The sequence below is a fragment of the Symphodus melops genome, assembly GCF_947650265.1.
Source record: "Symphodus melops genome assembly, chromosome: 9".
In the NCBI taxonomy this organism is placed as follows: domain Eukaryota; kingdom Metazoa; phylum Chordata; class Actinopteri; order Labriformes; family Labridae; genus Symphodus; species Symphodus melops.
This window is the reverse complement of record NC_136699.1, coordinates 19,547,018-19,566,599: the sequence shown is the minus strand read 5'-3', so window position 1 is coordinate 19,566,599 and position 19,582 is coordinate 19,547,018. Positions and strand designations below refer to the sequence as shown.

The 19,582-nt window shown below is 44.2% G+C and overlaps 1 protein-coding gene across 9 annotated transcripts in view; it reads left to right on the top strand.

Annotated features, from left to right (window-relative positions):
- LOC306829660 (rho guanine nucleotide exchange factor 9) overlaps positions 1-18,592 on the top strand; it is a 40,930-nt gene extending 22,338 nt beyond the window's left edge. For 6 of the 9 annotated variants that reach the window (XM_079352769.1, XM_079352773.1, XM_079352776.1 and 3 more), the window contains 10 exons: positions 2,217-2,396; positions 3,041-3,130; positions 4,225-4,425; positions 6,246-6,425; positions 6,532-6,764; positions 7,825-7,954; positions 9,244-9,375; positions 12,396-12,639; positions 14,496-14,564; positions 16,576-18,592. In XM_079352769.1, coding sequence (XP_079208895.1) covers positions 2,217-2,396; positions 3,041-3,130; positions 4,225-4,425; positions 6,246-6,425; positions 6,532-6,764; positions 7,825-7,954; positions 9,244-9,375; positions 12,396-12,639; positions 14,496-14,564; positions 16,576-16,751 — 1,635 coding nt within the window. In that variant the 3' untranslated portion in view covers positions 16,752-18,592. Of the gene's footprint in view, positions 1-2,216; positions 2,397-3,040; positions 3,131-4,224; positions 4,426-6,245; positions 6,426-6,531; positions 6,765-7,824; positions 7,955-9,243; positions 9,376-12,395; positions 12,640-14,495; positions 14,588-15,589; positions 15,658-16,575 lie in introns of all 9 variants that reach the window. The other 3 variants (XM_079352771.1, XM_079352772.1, XM_079352770.1) reach the window with 3 other exon arrangements.
- Positions 18,593-19,582: the final 990 nt, after the last annotated feature.

The following is a 19,582-nucleotide window of genomic DNA, read 5'->3' as shown; positions in this document are numbered from 1 at the left end:
GGGTGTGAGTGTGTGAGTTAAGAGGAGGGGGGGGGGGGTGGATTAGGGAGAACTGGCATTACTGTGAAGAAGCGAGGGGCAACACTGACCCCAGTGCGGCGGCTCATCTGTTCTGAGGGTGCCGTGGCGGGCCGAGGTCCGGGCCTGGCGAGAACTGACTTCCTGTCTTTGAACTGCTAGTCTGTGTCGCTAATGATTTCATCGTATCATTTCCCCTGAATGAACAAATGATTTTCACATCTTTTCTTTCTTTCTTCCCGGTAGTATTCATTGTTGCCGTTTCCATGGCAGCGTGACACATGTTTCTGCGTTAATCGTCCCCTCCTCCCGTAGTGGAGAGCTGTGAGATGCACGCTGGAGCTCTTGTCAGCCCGGCTCCCCGAGTAAACCTCCTCAGCGGTGTCTCGGAACCTGCACGCCGGGGCCTACACCGTGTACCTCTGCACTCCTCACTGACGTGGAAATGATGTGAAGGGCATCCTCTAAATGTGATTGGTCCCCTCTTTCTCTCAGATCTAATAACAAAGGGCCTTTGCACGTTGGTCAGCGGTCACTCGCTCTCCGCGCGTGTCTGCTCACACGTGTGCCTAAATTTGGACGATGTGCCAGCATGCCTCCCGAAGTGTCCTTGCCTCATTCCGTCATCTTGTCAATACCAGTGAAGCATCCTCATCTGTCGCCATGACGACGGCTGTTTGTTCCTTTTCCAGGCCCAATTCCTTGCTTAAATCCCCTGTAGCTGTCTCAGTGAGCCATGGGGGAGGTGGGCTTGTCTACAGGTTGAAGGGGCAACATAGTTGCTGAGTCTGCATACACACTGCATCAGCATTAGGTGGGAGCGCATCTTTGCACTGGAGTGATGAGGTGCATCTTAAAATGGTCGAAGGGATTTGATTTAATAAAAGGCGAAGCAGCCTTAAGAGACGGAGCGTACTTTAGAGAAAAAAAACAACAACAGTGGCTCCGTGCTATTGAGCAAAAGCCTTAATGAAAGTCAAGAAGTCATTTCATGTCCATCCATGTGACAGATCCCAGTCTCCAGGCCGCTTCGATAACTCCTTACCTTGAGCCTAAGCAGCTCCTGTCAGGCTGGGTTAGTGCAGGCTGCTCTGCCCGCAGCCCCAGGGACTGACTGCATGGTTAGCTCCTGCTGATGAGCTCTACCTCGGAGGGAGAGCGCTCCTAACAAACATTTGGAGCCGTGCCATCCATAAGACGCACGCAAGGGGGTTTAATGTGTCACCAGGAGTTCAAAAGTGTGGCTGCAAGGTTTGGGTGCCTTTACGTGGGTTTGTGCGCGTCTCAGCGCAACAAAGCTAGCACCTCCATGTGACGGACGGCGGAGCTTTTTGGTAGATGGCTAATGCCAGACCCCGGTCCCTCTCAGGAACGCTGTCCGCCGTCTCTTGTCCTTTAATGGGGACAACCTTTAGCCTCTCCGGCTCGGCTAAAGAATACTGATCGTCTGGCAAGGCCTCCGTGGCCCCTTCAGGTGACGCCTAGCGCGCGCACTTTCTTTACGTAAACGCGCACAATTGAACATTTCTATTTTTAGCCTCGCATAATGTCAACATAATGTATTCATGATGCTCCAAAGAATTGAAACTGTTTGATGAGTCATGCTTCCCTGCTCTGTCAAAGACTGCGCTGCAGATTAAATAACAAGCTCTGGTGACAGCTCGAAGGAAAGGAGATTATCCCTTCACATTTGTTTGCTCCTCAGCATTTATATTACATTAACACATGTAATTATTCTAATGTCATAATGGGCCAATTACGGTCCCTGTGTGCACACTGGTGCTGTGTGTATGAATGATGTGTTGTTTTCCACTATTAGCTTTGCCTTTTTTGTGTGTGTTTTTTTTTTTTTTAATTTGAATTTGGTTGTTGTGCTGTGTTCTGTGTCGGCTATTGTGTTGTTCTATTTGCACTCCCTAAGCTGCTGCTAGGCCCTGGCTTTGAGGGTGTGTATTTGCATCTATTAGTAATCTGAGTGGGTTTAGTAACAAGGATTCATACAAATTAAGGCCTAAATAAGGATGAGAACTAAATCGCAATCCCTTTCAAAGCTCTTTAAAAGGCTGTCTAACATCAGGTGGATCCATAGTTGTTGGTCAGCGAGGGTCTTTCGGTGCAGTTCGTGCTGATTTTTTTTTTTTTCGTCTACAGAGAATAAATAGTGAGATTGCGCTTCTCTTTTCCTCTGCTTTCCCCAGTTGATAAGTGGAGGTTCAATCGTCAACGCTGAGGCGGTATGGGACCATGTGACCATGGCCGACCGGGAGTTGGCGTTTAAGGCCGGCGACGTCATCAAGGTGCTGGACGCCTCCAACAAAGACTGGTGGTGGGGCCAGATTGATGAGGAAGAAGGATGGTTCCCTGCCAGCTTCGTACGGGTGAGTTAGCTGCTGCCATGGCTGGCCAGCGACCATAGACACAACACACACCCACACACGCAGAAATGGAGGCACACCAACATATGCACACAAGCTGCCCGATACACACAGGGAGGTGCGCAGGAATTCTGTCACACGCACCAAACACACTCTTTAATACGCCTGCTCGGCTCACAGATACTCTGTTGAATAAGGCTGTGTTTTAATAATACATAACATTGAGGAGATGAGAGAACAGCGAAGTGCCTTTATCGGGTGTTCAGGGACAAAGAGACAGAGATGCTGATGAGCCCCTTTTTCAGTTTGGCATTACTTTCAACTGCTAGCCTTGAAAATCGACGTCCCTTCTTCACCTTGTGATTGTATAATCTCACCTGAGCTCAACAAACCTGCCACACAAGTCTGATTCCTTTTTTTTTTTAGGACAACAAGACGAGTTAACAAGTGAGTGAGAATGGTTGTCGTAGGTAGATGCTCCACACAGCCAAGCACCCCCACAGACACTCCTCATGGTCCATTCCCACCTGTCCACCCTTCCATGTTCACTTCTGAGAGGGCAGGGCAGACAGGCTGACTGACTGTCCACCAAAAAAAAAAAAAAAAAAAAAAAGTATCTTTCTGTTCTGTCATTCTCTCTCTCCAAGGTGGAACCCCACCCTCCTCAGCCCCAAACAAAACAGGTTTTCTATATCAACCCCATAGCAACTCCACGGTTCCAAAACACCACGTCAAAGGTGCGTTTTTCCCTGCTTCATCCAACCCATCCAGCCTGCCCGCCCGCCCACCCGCCCGCCCGCTCCAGTCTGTCCACACAACGTGCCCTCGACATCACCCGACATTAACGTAACCATGACGGTATCACATCATCTTCAGCGGGGTCGCCAGAGAGGAAGAACTTGATGAGTCAAAAGTAAAATAATGTCAAAAGTCTTCTTAAAGGCCAGCACTCAAATTCTATAAACATTTTCTAATGTAAAAGTAGATGGAATCTGGGAACCATTCCTGTTAGCATTTATCGCTATCGCTACCAAAACCTTGTGAGAATATGTTTTCAGTCCTCTTATTTACTATTGACTCTGACTATTTCTCAGTCTTAACGCTGCGCTCGTCCTTCTCGTCTGCAGTCAGTGCTCTACCACCCGTCACTCTGCTTGTTTGTGGCGCTACATTTCTCATCCTGTGTTTTGGCATTCTACCCGTCGGTTTCTTTGATGTTTCTCTTGGCAAACTGTGTTGTCATCAGGTGTTGGCTGCTGGACATCTGAAACCACGCTCACCCGGCCCTTCTCTATATGAACAAGAGCACCATACACAATGTGCTGTGTGTGGGTCTTTGTGTGTTTTTTTTACGTGTGCGTCGGTGAGAGCAGAGGAACGGCGTGCAAATGTGTGTGCGTGCGTGTGCGCAGGGAGTCACGGAGCGTGGACATTGGGCAATGACGATCCTCTGAGTACTCGTCAAGAAGGTGTTTTTTTGTTTTGGTTTGGGTTTTTTTGGTCTCAGCTTTTAACAGCGTGTACCTGCACCTTCTGGACCAACAGTCTTACTCACTGTCCCCACTAAATGAAGCTCTGTGTGTGTGTGTGTGTGTGTGTGTGTGTGTGTGTGTGTGTGTCTGTGTGTGTGCAGCGTGCTCATCAGGAGTGAGTTGTGCCACTGTTGTGGCTAACGTTGTGTGATGAGGATCTCTAAATGTACGTTTACTAACACTTTGTTTTCATGCACTTCAAACTTAACTGAGCACACGTCTTATTCAAGTGCACATGTGTGTTTCTCTGTGTGTGTGTGTGTGCGTGTGCGTGCGTGCGTGTGTGTGTTTGTTCTCAGCTGTGGGTAAACCAGGAGGATGGGGGAGCGGAGCCATCAGAGGGGACCAGCGAGGTGCAGAACGGGCACCTGGACCCGACCAATGACTGCCTGTGTCTGGGCTCGCCCCTTCAGAACCGAGACCAGATGAGAGCTAACGTCATCAACGAGATCATGAGCACAGAGAGACACTACATCAAACACCTCAAGGACATCTGTGAGGTACTGAGCACGCACGCAACACACACACACACACACACACACACACACACGTAACGTACACGCCGCTGTTCCAGCAGGTTAATAAAAAACAACGATGATTAAGAAGATAAATGGTGATAAGATGATTCAACTGAAATGTGTCCAGGAGAAGAAGCAGCCGTTTTGATGCTACACAATTCTTTACACTCCCACATTCACACGTTTCAACGCGGCATATTTTTTACTCTTGATCTCAAAACTGTCCAAAAATAATTCTCTCTCTCTTTCCTGAGCTATGAAAACACAATTTGTCATTTGCACACAGTAGTGGCAGCTGTCGTACTCGGACTGATTTGGTCCAGATTCCATTTAAAAAAAAAAAAAGATATTATGAATCATGCAGAAGTGGGAAACAAGAATTCCCACCTAATCAAAAAAAAAAAAAAAGCCTTGTAAACGGCTGTATCCTTCTGTCAGCCTTCAATAAAGACTTCAACTGTGGCATGCCGACGGTGGGACCTGATTCACAAACATGGATTTTGATTGTATAGCTTTCACATGGCTCATGCTGTGTCACCTTCCAGTAACACACACACACACGCATGCACTTGTCAGATGTAGTATCCTACATGGCTCTCTTTTATCTTCATGAGGACGACAGCGGATGCTCTGCCCCTCAGCTGCATGGTTCCTGTATTGAAAGTATAAAACACGTCTTTGTAATGTTCAGTTTGATCGACTGCTTTGAAGAAGGATCTCTAGTATCTCCTTCGATTTCACTCTACGCCCTCTGTTACCTCGTTTAGATAAGTGCTATACAAACAAAGATATTATTAGTGTGATGATGTTATCGGTTGGAAAATCTACATCGTGCTTATTTCATAGCTGTATAACAATAAAGATCAGAATACCTTTGCATTAAATATAACTAGTAAGAATGTCAAATTCTTTCTTTAATCCTTAACACACACAGTCAAGCATTGTGTTTAAAAATAGTTGGAATAAAGCATGAATTTCACCTTCACACATCTGAACTTACCCAGCCATTGTACTTTTCAACATGCCAGATACTTTTTTTTTTTTTTTAAATCTATGATCACTCGATTGCAGAAATATGCAAGGATGTCTTAAACATCACTTCAGCCCTGTCTGATCTAGTTTCAAACTGTGTGGTAAGCAGTCAAAAGGGACAGAGTTTAATGACTTAGGACAGCTAATTAGAGGAAACATTGCAGCGCAATCCCTCCGCCTATGAAGGCGAAATGCCTCTGAGCCAATGTTTTCTTGTTGTAGTTGAATACTTGATGACTTCGGAGGGCTGCGCTAGTCTCTGAGGATGCTATCATTGAACAGGCTTCATTCCTTATATAATGTAAAAAATAAAAAATGGTGCATATAAAAAGTCAGTTGAGCTAAAGCAGTTGTTCACTTTAGCTAAGATATTTCACACTTCTCACAGATCAAGGGCAGTCGATGACAACAACACAAAGGCTTCACACAAAAAACAAACAAAGGCAGTACGAAGGAGTTGGGTGTGAAATAGTCCAAATCGACCTCTCTTAACAAATCTTTCCCCGATGCGCCAAAGCTTCAGAGCAGTTCATGACAAAGACAAGAATGGCACTGACGAATTGGAGTCATGTGTAAATAGTTTTTGAGTTCAGACAGTAGTAGTGCTGAGATGTGACAAACAAAGACGCTTCTGTTGTATCTTCTGACTCGCAGCCCTGCAGACTTGTTTCCAGTAGGAAGCTGACACCCAAAACTGCATCCTGTTTTTTTTTTTTTTTTTTTTTTTTTTTTAAAAAGCCTCACAATAGTTGTAACCCATTTTCTCGTAGGGCTACCTGCGCCAATGCAGGAAGCGTGTGGACATGTTCAACGACGACCAGCTGAAGGTCATCTTTGGCAACATCGAGGACATCTATCGCTTCCAGATGGGATTCGTTCGAGACTTGGAGAAACAGTACAACACAGAGGAGCCTCACCTCTCTGAAATTGGACCATGCTTTTTAGAACATGTGAGTCCTTTTTTTTTTTTTTTTAAGACCTGCTGGCACACCTCTACCCATCACTCATTTCATAATGTCCTCTAATCATGTGTCCTTTCACTCCCGCGCTCTACAGCAAGATGGTTTTTGGATCTATTCTGAATACTGTAACAACCACTTGGATGCCTGTATGGAGCTGAGCAAACTGATGAGGGATGGCAGGTACCAGCACTTCTTTGAGGCCTGTCGTCTCCTCCAGCAAATGATTGACATCGCCATCGACGGCTTCTTGCTCACCCCTGTCCAGAAAATCTGCAAATATCCACTCCAGCTGGCCGAGCTTCTCAAATACACTGCACAGGAGCACAGGTACTGTACACTTTCTGCAGAGGTCGCATTTAATCTGCTGAACGAGTTGCTGTTTGTTGTTGCTTTGTTGCAAGAAAAAAAAAGGGAAAAAAAGAAGAAGAAGCCGTTTACTGATGCGTCATTGTTTTTGCCCTGTTTGTTTGGATGCAGCTGTTGCAGGTGTTGCCTCTATTCTACTGACGTGGCGATCACACGTGCATGAAGTGAACGCACACGTTGCTCACTTTGCTTTAACAGCTTTCCGTGAGTGTTTTAGAGGACATCATTTGATTGAGGAATCTCAGCAGCATTTACGTAACAGCGTTGCAATTAATCTCTACTGGTCATAGGATCATTGCATAGAACTGTGGTTATAAAAAAGGTGGCAGATTAAATATGAATTTGGGCTTTCGCTGGCAGATATACAAGCGTTCCTCACACACTGCCAGCACAGCACACAAGCACAGTACACAATCTAAACATTTGCAGATGATCTCCGACATCCAGATGTGCAAACTCATGTGTGGGATCCCACAGAAAACACAGAGTAAATGATTTAGCGGTTCTCAGCCAGCTTCAGGTCATTCACAAAGCGATGCGTTCTCAGCCAGAGAGGGACAGGTGCCAGCGAGGCCTGCCAGATCACAGTGTTCGACTGTTGGGAGCTGTGGAGAATCTGCCAGATATAGGCTCCCCTCTCTGTCACACACACACACACACACACACACACACACATTATCTTTCAAAGTGAGGATTGGATCTGTAGCACATCTAAGCCAGAGGGATAAATCCAGCTCAGTTAGCATAGACGCAGTCAGAGTTAACTGCAGCTTGAGAAAGTGGCTGATTAGAATTAAATAGCAGTGTGTTGGGTTTTTTTTCCACTGGGCTCCAGCAGACTTAGTGCCGTTACTTAAGTTTATAACCCAAGTTGTTTAATAGGCTACTCTGTATCATTCACTGCTGCAACATTACACGCCTTTCTTTCTTTCTTTTTTTTTTTAAAGCGTGGCCCATCTCCAAGAGCTATAACTTTCCCCTTTAACACCCAGCACTGATTCTGTGTACATTGTGTTCGCAGTGACTATCGATACGTGGCAGCAGCGCTGGCAGTAATGCGGAACGTCACTCAGCAGATCAACGAGAGGAAGAGGAGGCTGGAAAACATCGACAAGATCGCCCAGTGGCAGGCCTCCGTTCTAGACTGGGAGGTATGGATTTGTACTGAATGTCAAATCAGTAAATAGCCGCAGATTTAGCCTATAGAGCGAACACTTTCATTTTAACACTGTTTATCTGTCACTAAATGTAGACACTTTATATACGACCGACTTTACGAAAGCAATCTGAGTGTTGCATTTCAAATGTCTTCCAGCTGAAATATCGCTACATTTCTTGTTTTCCTTGAATGTGTTGCTGATAAACGACGACACAGGAAGGACAAGCAAACGTTTTACTCAATAAAATCAATATCAATATATTTCACCCGGCTTTGGGAAAACTTTGTATTAATAGTTTTTGTAAAAAAGCGAAGTTATTCCTTTAACTTCTTTCATAGTTTTATCGTCACTTTTAGGGTTTCAACACATCCAGCAGTTTAATGTTGCATGTTAGCTAAGTTCAGAGGCTTCAAAAGGAAATTTAAAAAATGGCCGCCAAGATGGACAAAGCTTAAATGGCGTGTCCTGAAATGTGATTAAAGTTCGTTAAAAAGGTAGAATTCAACAAAATAACATTTATTGATTTCATTAGTCTGCTATGTTAACAGTCACATGTCCAAGTCGGCTCACCGTTACCATGCTGTATCATGACATCACACTGACATCATCACCACCATGTTTTCGACCTCGCAAATCCTACGGTGGCTGGGAAGTGCAAAATGCAATTAAAAAGTGTGAAACGCTTTTGCAAAGCTTAAGACAAATTTAAATTTCAAAAACAAAATGGCAAAAGAAAAACAGTTTTACAAAGGAATTTATAATTTATGAAACAAATGTACAAGATGAGAAACACTCTCACGAGCGCTGAGACAGATTTGACCAATCCTTAAATACATTTACAAACAACTGAATCTTGACAAAAAGGGAACGGACCAAATGCAGGAAGTGACCCGGAAGTGGCTAAAAGGGCCGTCGTTTACTTTGTTTTGACCACAGATTTATATATGTAAAGTTGTATTTGTAAGTTTTGTCGTTTGTAAATCTGTCTCAGCACTTGTAAAAGTGTTTCTCTTCTTGTTAATTTGTTTGATAAAAAATGTTGTCCTATGTGGACGTCTTTCATACTTTGTTATCTTGTTTTGTACTTCCCAGCCACCGTACAAAGCTCCTTCAAAGTCACAGAAGTCTCTATGACTCTTTGCTCATGACGAACCAGAATTGTAATCTTTTTTTTAAGCTGAAACCTGAGTTTTATCTGTGAGACTGTCCTATATTTATATAGTGCATGTCTGAATTTTGTGTGTGTGTGTGTGTGTGTGTGCGTGCGTGTGTGTGTCCAGGGAGATGATATCTTGGACAGGAGCTCGGAACTCATCTACACTGGGGAGTTGTCATGGATCTATCAGCCGTATGGACGCAGCCAGCAGCGAGTCTTCTTCCTCTTTGATCACCAGCTGGTCCTCTGTAAGAAGGTAGGCTCTCTCTCTCTCTCTCTCTCTCTCTCTCTCTCTCTCTCTCTCTCTCTCTGTGTTCCCTTTTTTCCCTTCTTTTTTCTAAGAGACAACGCTGGCTGAAAAACAAGCTGATAAGCTGAAACACATCCTCCGACTGTGTTCTTAAGCGTTGTGTATCACATGGCTGGTGACTGAGGTGCTTGGAGACAATGTGACTTCATCAACCTTACTTGTGAGCTGCGAAGGGATTATATAAGAGCGAGTGAGACGCACCAGCCCTCAGTGAAGATGCGCTCAAATCTTCTGTGCCTTTTTACAAAATGGAGCTTTGGTACTTTGGGCTCTAATGCACCAAGGCTGTGCTCTCCTGTCAGATGGATGTTCATGCTCGGCTAGACTTTATCACACATGCATACAGGGACACCGCCAGACACACACACACACACACACACACACACACGCAGGACTGAATAACTGCGTCATCCCACGCATACATGTGTACACACAGCGCAACAATGATTTAATGCACGACAGAGAAAAACATGAAGATTGAGTCATTTTCTGCACGTCTATCTTTTCCCCCGGCCCGCTCCTCTTATCGTCTCTTGACACCTAAAATGAACTCAAGTATTTCTGCGGGTCACCTACGTCTGTTAGCTGATCTCACCCACTAAACGAATTCTGCTCCGAGACACACTGAATAATCACATCTAGTCTTTGTTCTCCAGGAACCGAAGTACAACATGTGTAACAGCAGCCCCCCCCCCCCCCGGGGCTGTGTTAGTAACTCGCCTCATATGGTCGGCCATCTTTACATCTCTTCCTTATCAGCACACAGATGCACATTCGCCCATGCATGCTTATTAAAAGACTCCGTTCTTTACTTTGATTTCTTACCTTTCTTGACCTTAAAGTGGGGACAGGATGTAACAACGTGTATTTTTTTCATGGCTGGCTGAAGTCACAGAGGTGAAAGTTATTTTTGGTTGAAGAGCGACAGATCAGAGAGAGATGGTCAGTCACCCAGTGTTTGAATATTTAGATGATGAATGAGTGCACATTATTTGGAAGCAAAAATAAAAAAAAAAGGTCTCTGTGTTGCCGTGTGGTGGAGTTGATCTGAATGACTGTGAAGTTTGACTTACACACTTTAAAAAGGCTTTTTATTGAATTAGAAAATGACTCTGACAGGATGATGACAATAAGTTTCCAAAATGTTTATCTACAGCCAGCTATTTAAGAAATGATTGCACATGTAAGGAGAACGGACTCAGTGAACATCGCAGTGATTTCACACGCACTGGAGGCATGACACTGTTTGAATATGGTCGGATAAGATAAAAAAACAAAACAGTCCCAAAGAGATCATGAGGTGAACATGTTTGGATCACTCTTTTTTTTATTAAGGTTTCAGTTCGGGGCTTTTCGTGCCTTTGTTGTGGCGATAGGACAGTGGAGAGAGTCAGAAATCAGGGAGAGAGAGAGAGCCACAGATCGGATTTGAACCCCGCCCCCCTTTGACGACTATCTCTGTACGTGGGGTGCAAACACTAACCACTATGCTACCGGGGCCCATTCATTCATTATTCCTTCAAAGGTAGGGTAGGTCATTTTCTCCAGATCCACTTTTTAAGAGTTTGATTGAAATTGTCTTTAGGTCCTCACAGTAATTAATAACTCAAGCGCTCTGAAATATGAACAAAGAAAACCCCTGTAGCGCATAAAAACTTAAGATAAGATAAGATAATCCTTTATTCATCTCGCTAGCGGAGAAATTTACAGCAGGAAAGCAGGATAGCAGAAGAAACTCACATAGTGCAAAAAAATATTAAATAGATAAAAATATAAGTGTAGAAAAAAAGATATGCATCAAAACAATAATCAAAGAGCTAGTAAAAAGTATGCATCAATTAAAGAGCCAGTAAAAATATGCATCACTTCGACCAATGTCTGCACTCGGTTCAATTTTTACGAACCAATCACGCCTCTCTGTCTCCCTGCTCGATCTCTACCCCATCCATGCACGAGCCCACACCCAAAGCATGAGCTGAGATCCACTTCTGGACCAATGGCACTCGTGCATGTAGGTGAGGGGCGTGGCTTTTGAAGGGGCTGAGTGAAGACAGAGCATGGAGGGAATGCCATGTTCAAAATCATGCTAATTTTCAAAGATTACCAACCCTACATTTCTCTTAAAAATGTGTACAGAACTGTGGATACAATAGATGTATTTTATTGATCCCAAACTGGGAAATTGTGGCGTTACAGCAGCAGGTTCTCAAAACATTTTTGGTAACAAAAAAAATGTGTTATACAAAGTGAATAAGCACTAAAAATACAAGAATAAAAATAAACATTCTGTCAGTCATGTTTAACTGAATGTAAACAGACTTTGCTGGAGGTCGATGAACGTGTGCAAACACAGTGATAACAGTGTTGTAAATGAGCAGTATTGATATTTAGAGCGGTGCTATCTTAAAGAGCCGGAGTGCAGACATGCTGTCATCTGAAACTGTTGACTGTGATGATGAGTAGGCAGACATTGGCCTGTGGACTTGTTACCTGTGATATCTGTTGATTTAGTGACTGTTAGATAAACAACAGAAGACCCCCTAACCCTGAGACCTGAAGCTCGGGGATGGACGTGTGACACTGTGTTTTCATAGACTGTCTGTTATTAGTTGTTGATCAGTAACAGGGAATCGAATATCTGAATAAACACAAGTCATAACGACCTGATGGATACAAGCTTTTCGTGCATTTTTGATTGAACTTGTGTTGAGAAACGCTAGTAAGTGTATTTACTATTGTAGGAAGAGTGCTTTATATATTCCGTGTTAGTGCCAAGCAGGTTTGCTGTGAAATGTGGCTTCCTACTGTGTGTGTAGAAGGTGTTTGTATGTTTAGGCAGCAGATGGAAGAGGTTGCATAAGACAGACTCTCAGGATAACAGAGGGAGGGATGCTCGTTGACACCTCCACGGTTCAGCTCACACACACACGCACGCATTAACAAACATCATCCGTGCTCTTCCCCAGGACCTGATACGCCGGGACATCCTGTATTATAAGGGACGCATCGACATGGACCGCTATGAGGTGCGGGATGCGATAGACGGCCGTGACGACGACTTCAACGTCAGTGTGAAGAATGCATTCAAGTTATGCAACAAAGACAGCGAGGAGATCCACATCTTCCTGGCCAAGAAGCCAGAGGAGAAGATTCGCTGGCTCAGGGCCTTCCACGAGGAGAGGAAGATGGTGCAGGAGGACGAGAAAATCGGTTAGTCACACACCTCCCTGTTTGGAAAGCATGAGTTTCCTTCACAGTGGCCAATGGAGCTTCAGTTCCATGTTGTACTCGCTGTAGCACACCACAAGGTGACTCTAAGTACGAAAACGTCGGCAACAAGCACGCACATGATTAAAATCATGTTTATGTGAGTCAAACGTCAGCTTTGATTGGCCGGCTCAAAATCAAATCATACATTAGGACATTTATTCCTTTATCTGCTCTGAGTTTATTAACATCAGATTTGATCATATTACTAAAATGGAGGGGTTTCTTTTGTTTTTGGTAGGAACATGTATGTGTAGGTGTGTAGTGTTTGGATGTAAAGAGACAAAATGTTACATTTATACAGGACAATAACAGCATTGACGGCTGAAAACAGTTGAAGTCGACGATCATTTAGCTGTGTGTCACTTTTTGGGTGTGGGTCCTTGGGAGGCTCAGCTTTTTGATACATTTAGGGGGGTCGAGGGGCTCCAAGGAAAAAAGGTTTGGAACCACTGTCCTAGGAGACACTGTATACTGGTAGTTTAACAATGTTTTTTTACTTGAGTGTTTAAATATAACACTCCTTTAAAGCTGTTTTCAAGTCAAGAACATTCTTTGAGGGGCTTTACAGCCCTCGTGTGGAGATTTAGTGATCCCTCCTTCTCTACTTATGTATTAGTCTTTGCCTTTGTCAAGAATATGTGCATATATTCTTCACAGCTGTGTCTGACTAACCCTGTGTCCATTTAATATGATCGCTGTCACTGTCATAATGTCAACACAAGCTAAGCTTATGTTAGCCATAGCGGGGCGAACATCGACAGTTTAGATTCAGCTGAAGGATGGAAAGAGTCATCATGAGAAATGGAGTCAAAGGTGTCGAGGTTTATTTTTTATTTTATTTTATTTGCACCAAAAAAAGACAGTTAGACAAAAAAAAGAAAACATTAAACAAGAACAGGAAGTGTGGGAGAGGTTAAAAAACCCAACATGGGCTTAAAAAAGGACCTTCCAAAGGAATATAGAAAATAAATCAACGATAACCATAAGAGAAAGCAAAAAAAAATTAAAAAAAATTATAATAATACTAATAATAACAATGATAATAATAAAAGAAAGCAATACAAGGTTCACATCGGTCTCCTGAAAAATGAATCTCAATCATATGGTGAGCGTCAGCAGCTGTAGAGCAGGCTGACGTTTAGGACGCACCACTTTGAAATCGGAGGCGTGTAAACATTCTGACTTCTCCAAGACGGAAAATGAAAAGAAAAAAAGTGAGAAGACAACAGGCAAGACACAAGCTGTGAGCGAATACTGCAAGAAGACAGGGAACGAGACAAAGAGAACAACCGACGTGACGCAGCATTTAATGGACACCACGACGAGAAGCTCCAATCGCCTCCCCATGTCGAGAGACAGAAAACACACTGACACTGACAAGCTGGTTAGCAGCACCGAAAAGAATCTGTTTCACTCAGAATTTGTCAAACAAATCATGAATGAGAGTTTAGTGAATCTTTACATTCCTACTTTTTTTTTTTTTTTTTACATGAAACTGCTGAATTCTGTGTTTTGAACCAGTTTGAGACCTTTGCTCTGTAATTAAAGTGTAACACACGTTTACTCGCTTTGACTACAGTTACAGTCTTTTTCTTTTTGGCCATCCTGACATGATCATCTGAGAGGAAATCACTTCTTCATTGGCCGCCATTGTCACGACAGCCAATAAGAGTGGTTAACAAATCCATTTTGTGTGGGTGATGAATGAAGGCACTGGAGGGACGCAGTGACTGGCTCGCAGTTAGAGCAGTCTAAACATCTGGAGTCGTACTTACACCGCCTTCTTTGTGCTTCAGGCTTTGAGATCTCTGAGTACCAGAAGCGACAGGCAGCCATGACAGTGAGAAAGGTGACCAAACAGAAAGGTGAGGCAACAAGAAGATATCAGGTGATTTTCTTTTTCTCTTCCTCGCTGGTGTGCTCTGTCTTCTCATCGCTGTTTACTCTTCCTTTAACCTGCTCTCTTTTTTTATTTGTTTTTTTGTTTACTTTCTACGCCTTTTCTAAAACATGCCTCTTTGTTTCCTTATGAACCTCCACTACCTGTGTGCTCACCGAGCTCGAAAAAAGCCAAGTGGAATCATGCTGTCACGCTTTATAACCTGCACTATTTAGACTCTGAGCTAATTGTCTGTTAGTCCGCACATGAAGTCGACTTGATCGGAGTTTTAAGGCAGCTGTTAAGCATCAATGAAAAGACAGAGGGCTGTTTGCATGAAGTATTGAGTTTAAAGGGAGATACCTGTGTTCTTGACATGTGGGTCCTGTGTCACGCTTGTCTGGAAAAAAATATATCAGACGCCATTTTTTTTCATTTGCTGAGTTTGAGTGGTTGTTGGTTGTAAATACTCACTCTTACATCCTGACTATCATCAAGAGAAACAAACCTTTTTTTTGTTAACAAGCACTCCTTATGAGCTGATCGGAAGGACATGACGCCCTGAAGTCAGGAGAAACTTCAGGGTAAGAAAAAAAAAACAGACTTTGTCTTATTTTGTGATGTCATAAATTCAAGATACAACAAAACAGCTCGCAAACTATCTCAGTGACAGAAGAAAACGTCTGACCCGTTGTTTTAAGACGCTCCTTCCTGACGAAGCCTCGGTCAGAGGAGCCACATGTCCAAAGTGCTGGGATCCTCCTTTAAGATTTAGTCGTTTTAGTGTGAGGCTAGATGTGTGTACGTTTACCCTAACTGATGTTCTTGCTCTTGCCAGTCTCACTATAAGCATGACCATCCATTTGAAGTATGAATTAACCACTGCTGGAATGTTCTCTCTGACGTTAGGTTCCCTGTAGATGTCTGTCAGACCTTTTATGTTTGTGTGTTTTCTAAGTGCTGTATGTGTACATTGGCTGGCACAAGGTGAAGTACTCTCTTGAATTTCAGATTCATTTATAGATTTCATCTTGAGAAAGAGGGCCATGTTGTATGGACATGGTTTGAGAATGATAAAGGTATATGCATTAGAGTTCTCCTTAGAGCTAGCAACAATAAGATGCCATGGCAACTGCTCAGCAGCATTGGGAGGTGTTGTGATTAACAGTGGAGCATGCACTCACTGTCCAATCTGTTTACAAGCATTAACCCGACCGTCCAAGATGACACAGCTCCCACTAACACAAAGACATGGAACCCTTCCCAAAATACCCCCGATCAAAAAAGACACTGTCTCCCATCCTTTACAGTCTTCTCTAAGATGCCATGGCAACTTTTGAATATCTCATCTCCAAATATTGATTCTATCTAATTTTTTCGTAACTGCACTAGCGTAGTTGTGATGCTTGTAGACTGTAGCGTAATGACATGGTAGGCTGTAGCTTCGACGCATATTAACAGCTTTTAGTTGGCTCTATTTTTTTGTGTTCCCGAGTGTTGAGGGTGCTATCCAAACAAGCGTGCTGTCGACAAACACCGAAGGACAATGTCTCTCGTCCAGCTGCCTGATTCCATCACCGTGTATCAGACACACAATCTGTCCGCTTCACTCGTTTGCCCGCCGCAGCGTTTGATTGAATAGCACCTGAAGTCTCCCTTGTGTCATTGCTCGAGCTGAATGTTTACGTTTCCTCTGGATTCAGCCGTCATCATATGATCACACTGTATCATATCTCCGGTTTAATATGCAGGAATGTTCACAGTGAAGGCTCATTTTGTCCGTCTTCGTGCCTGTTTTTCCTTTGGACGCATGACTTGATGTTGTGTTGTTGTGTGCGGTTCTGATCCATTACTGACGATGTTTCCTATTTGCTATCCACCTCCCTCTCCCCTTTTTTTTCCCCTCTTTTGCTTCGCGCCCCGAAACGTCTTCTTGTCCCCCCCCCCTCCCCCTCCACCATATCCCCTTCTTGCTCTCTTTGCACCTGCCTTCCTAGGTGTAAACAGGTGCACGCCCCCCTCATACCCGCCCCCCCAGGACCCCCTCAGTGCGGGGCATTATGAGGTAACGGAGGACATGGCACAAGGAGAGGTTTTTGAATTCAGTCAATCCAAAAGAGGCCAGGCTCCTTTCTGGCAGAATTTTAGTAGATTAGCTCCATTTAGGAAATAGAGATTCAAAGACTCTTCTGAAGGACCAGCTATTTTTCTTAGAAGCACTAAACACTGGATGATCAAGTCCCTTGATGAAGAAAAATATAACACACACACACACACACACACTCGAGACTTCAAAGGACCAGTCTTAATACAGAGCGGGACTGGAAGCAGCAGGAGGACTGAGGACTTGAGAAGTTGCGGGGGGAAAAAAATAAAACTTTACAATTCATATATGTTAGTAACACTCTAAGTTATCATGCTTCTCCAACTGAGTCGACTGTCATGAACTCTTTCCCTCGGATTCTACATTTTCACTTCATCTGAATGTCCTGGAGTTACTGAGATTGTTCTATTATTTCATTTTCTGGAAAGAAACACAAGGCCAAGCCAGGGCATTCCTCGTAGTATGATTGTCTGCCAAACGTTGGGATCTCGCTGTGCTGCTATGTGAGATCGCTCGCTGCATTCTTCTTGAATGTGAGATCAAATAACGGCGGGCCTCGGCTACCAGCTGCGGGCGTCTGAAAGGATCGGCGAGGAGCTCCACTGTCAGCATCTCCTCGGAGTTAGATCCATTCTGCCAACGATCACACACTGCTCAGGCAATCTCCGCTTCACTGATGTCTGCGTCTGGAATCTCGCTCTCTCAACGCTTCACACTCCTCTCTCTCTCTCTCTCTCTCTCTCTCTCTCTCTCTCTCTCTCTCTCTCTATCTCTCTCTCTCTCTCTCGCTCTTTGCATGAAGTAGCCCTCTCATCACCAAGTGTGACGCTCACAGAGTTTCCCTTTCACTCTGCATCCCTCCCTCTCTCGCCCTCTCTCCCTCTCTCTCTCTCTCTCTCTACCTTCCTGCTCAGCCTCGATGAGTCAGTGGCTCTCGGAGGGCAGAGCTTCATTCTTTTGGAAACCTGCCATTGGCCATGATATGACGGGTCAGGGAACAAATCAATAGTTGCAACATGAATAGAATATTTACATCCTTTTTTCACCGAGCACTTTTAACAGGGTATTCATAACCAATCACACGGTGGCGGAGGGGGGGTTGGGGTGGGGGGGTGGGGGGTTGGCTGTAGGGTTACATTTTACGGAGAGATGGCTGCTCAGATGAACGAGCTGGGAGCGGGAGATATGCAGGCTGCGGCCCACCTGCCTCGTTTCAGAGCCCCCCCCCCTTCCCCCCTCCCCACTCTCCCCAGAGACCACCCCTGTAGCACTGTGCTGGCAGCTCACTGGGTGTTTGGAAAGAGCACAGCCTACCTCCAGAAAGAGCTCAAAGTGAAGCTGATGAATTGGCCAATGTGTGAAATAGTTTCTCTTTCTCACGTCGGCTGTACAAAAAAAAACAAAAAACAAAACAGACTTCGTCAGTTGACTTAATTATTTTCCTCTTGCTCACACTGTAAAAAGCACAGCAGTCTGTGGCGTACTTTACGCACACTTGGTTTGCAGAGAGCCGAACACGCAATGTCACCGATGACAAATGAGAAGGAAGCGTAACCAGCACAAGGGGAACTGGTCGGACAAAAAAAGGCCGATATTTGAAATGAACAGGACAGGCGTATCAGCTGGGTGAAAGACAGAACCCTGCAGAAGTGTGAGCCAATACCACAGGGAGGCAGAAAGGTGAATTTAATCTGGAGCGTGCAGGTGTCCTCTGACAGATTCACGCGTCTCCGATGACTGCAGGTTCAAATCTTGGCACTCGTCCCCGTCACGTCCTTTTTCCAGATCTGATCTAAACGTTCTGGCCGTTAAGCTCGGCACTGTTCAATGAATTTGCGGCAGACTCAGGCCGGGTCAGATAGAATTGTTTCATCCAAACTGCCCCCCCCCCCCCAAAAAAAACAACAAAACCTGCTGTGAGCAAGATCCTGTGCTACTACAAGAGAGGGGCGAGAAAAAAGTTCTACTGATTTACAATGCCATCATGAAGGTGTTTTTATTTGTATTTGATTTCTACAGTTCGCATGTAAGTGACACATCTCTCTATGGTTTGTGATCATATTTTGACCTCAGATACAGATGAATACGTTTTGTGTTGACTTTTATCACCTGATGGACCGTGCATATACAGTATGACAACTTGTGCAATGTGAAATATTATGATATATCTTCACTATTCACTCCAATGTGATTTGAAAGAATTCTTATATTGTTCTATGTCATTTGTTTGCCTTCTTAAAGGCCTTATAACCTATTGGGAAAAAAAAGACCTTAGACTTGCTTTGTATGTCGTGTAATTTATGTTTTGTTTCAGTAAAGGAAGTTGAGAAACGGGTGAGTCGGTTGCTGGTGTCTGTAGAGATGGCTCCCAGTGAAATTGTTTTTGGAAGATAACTCCCTGGTCTGGCACAGCAAAAAAGAAATGGTTCCCAGGCCAAGATAACCTCAGGTCCCGTGCTAAAACCCACCACCACAACCACTCCCAAACACCCCCCCCCCCCTTTCCTCTATTCCCCGATTCAACGCTGCAACCAGTTCCAACACACAGACGCAAGCATGCAGGCAAACACACCCACGCACACACACATAATCATACGCACTTGCTGGCCCGTTCTGCTGCGTAGAAGAGAGATGCTATCTAACAGTGCCTTCCAGCATTCCACTAGTGATTATCTATTCAGTTTCACAGGCAGATTTGAATTAGTCATGTATTTTCCCTTCATCATGGGACTCGCATCTCTCTCTCTCTCTCTAACTCTCTCTCTCTCTAACTCTCTCTCTAACTCTCTCTCTCTCTCTCTCTCTGTCTATCTCTCATACACACTGGGAATTCCTCATTCCCCCAGTGCATGAGATCCACTCGGACAGAAACTCAAGAGGTCAGGCCTTTTTTTTCCATA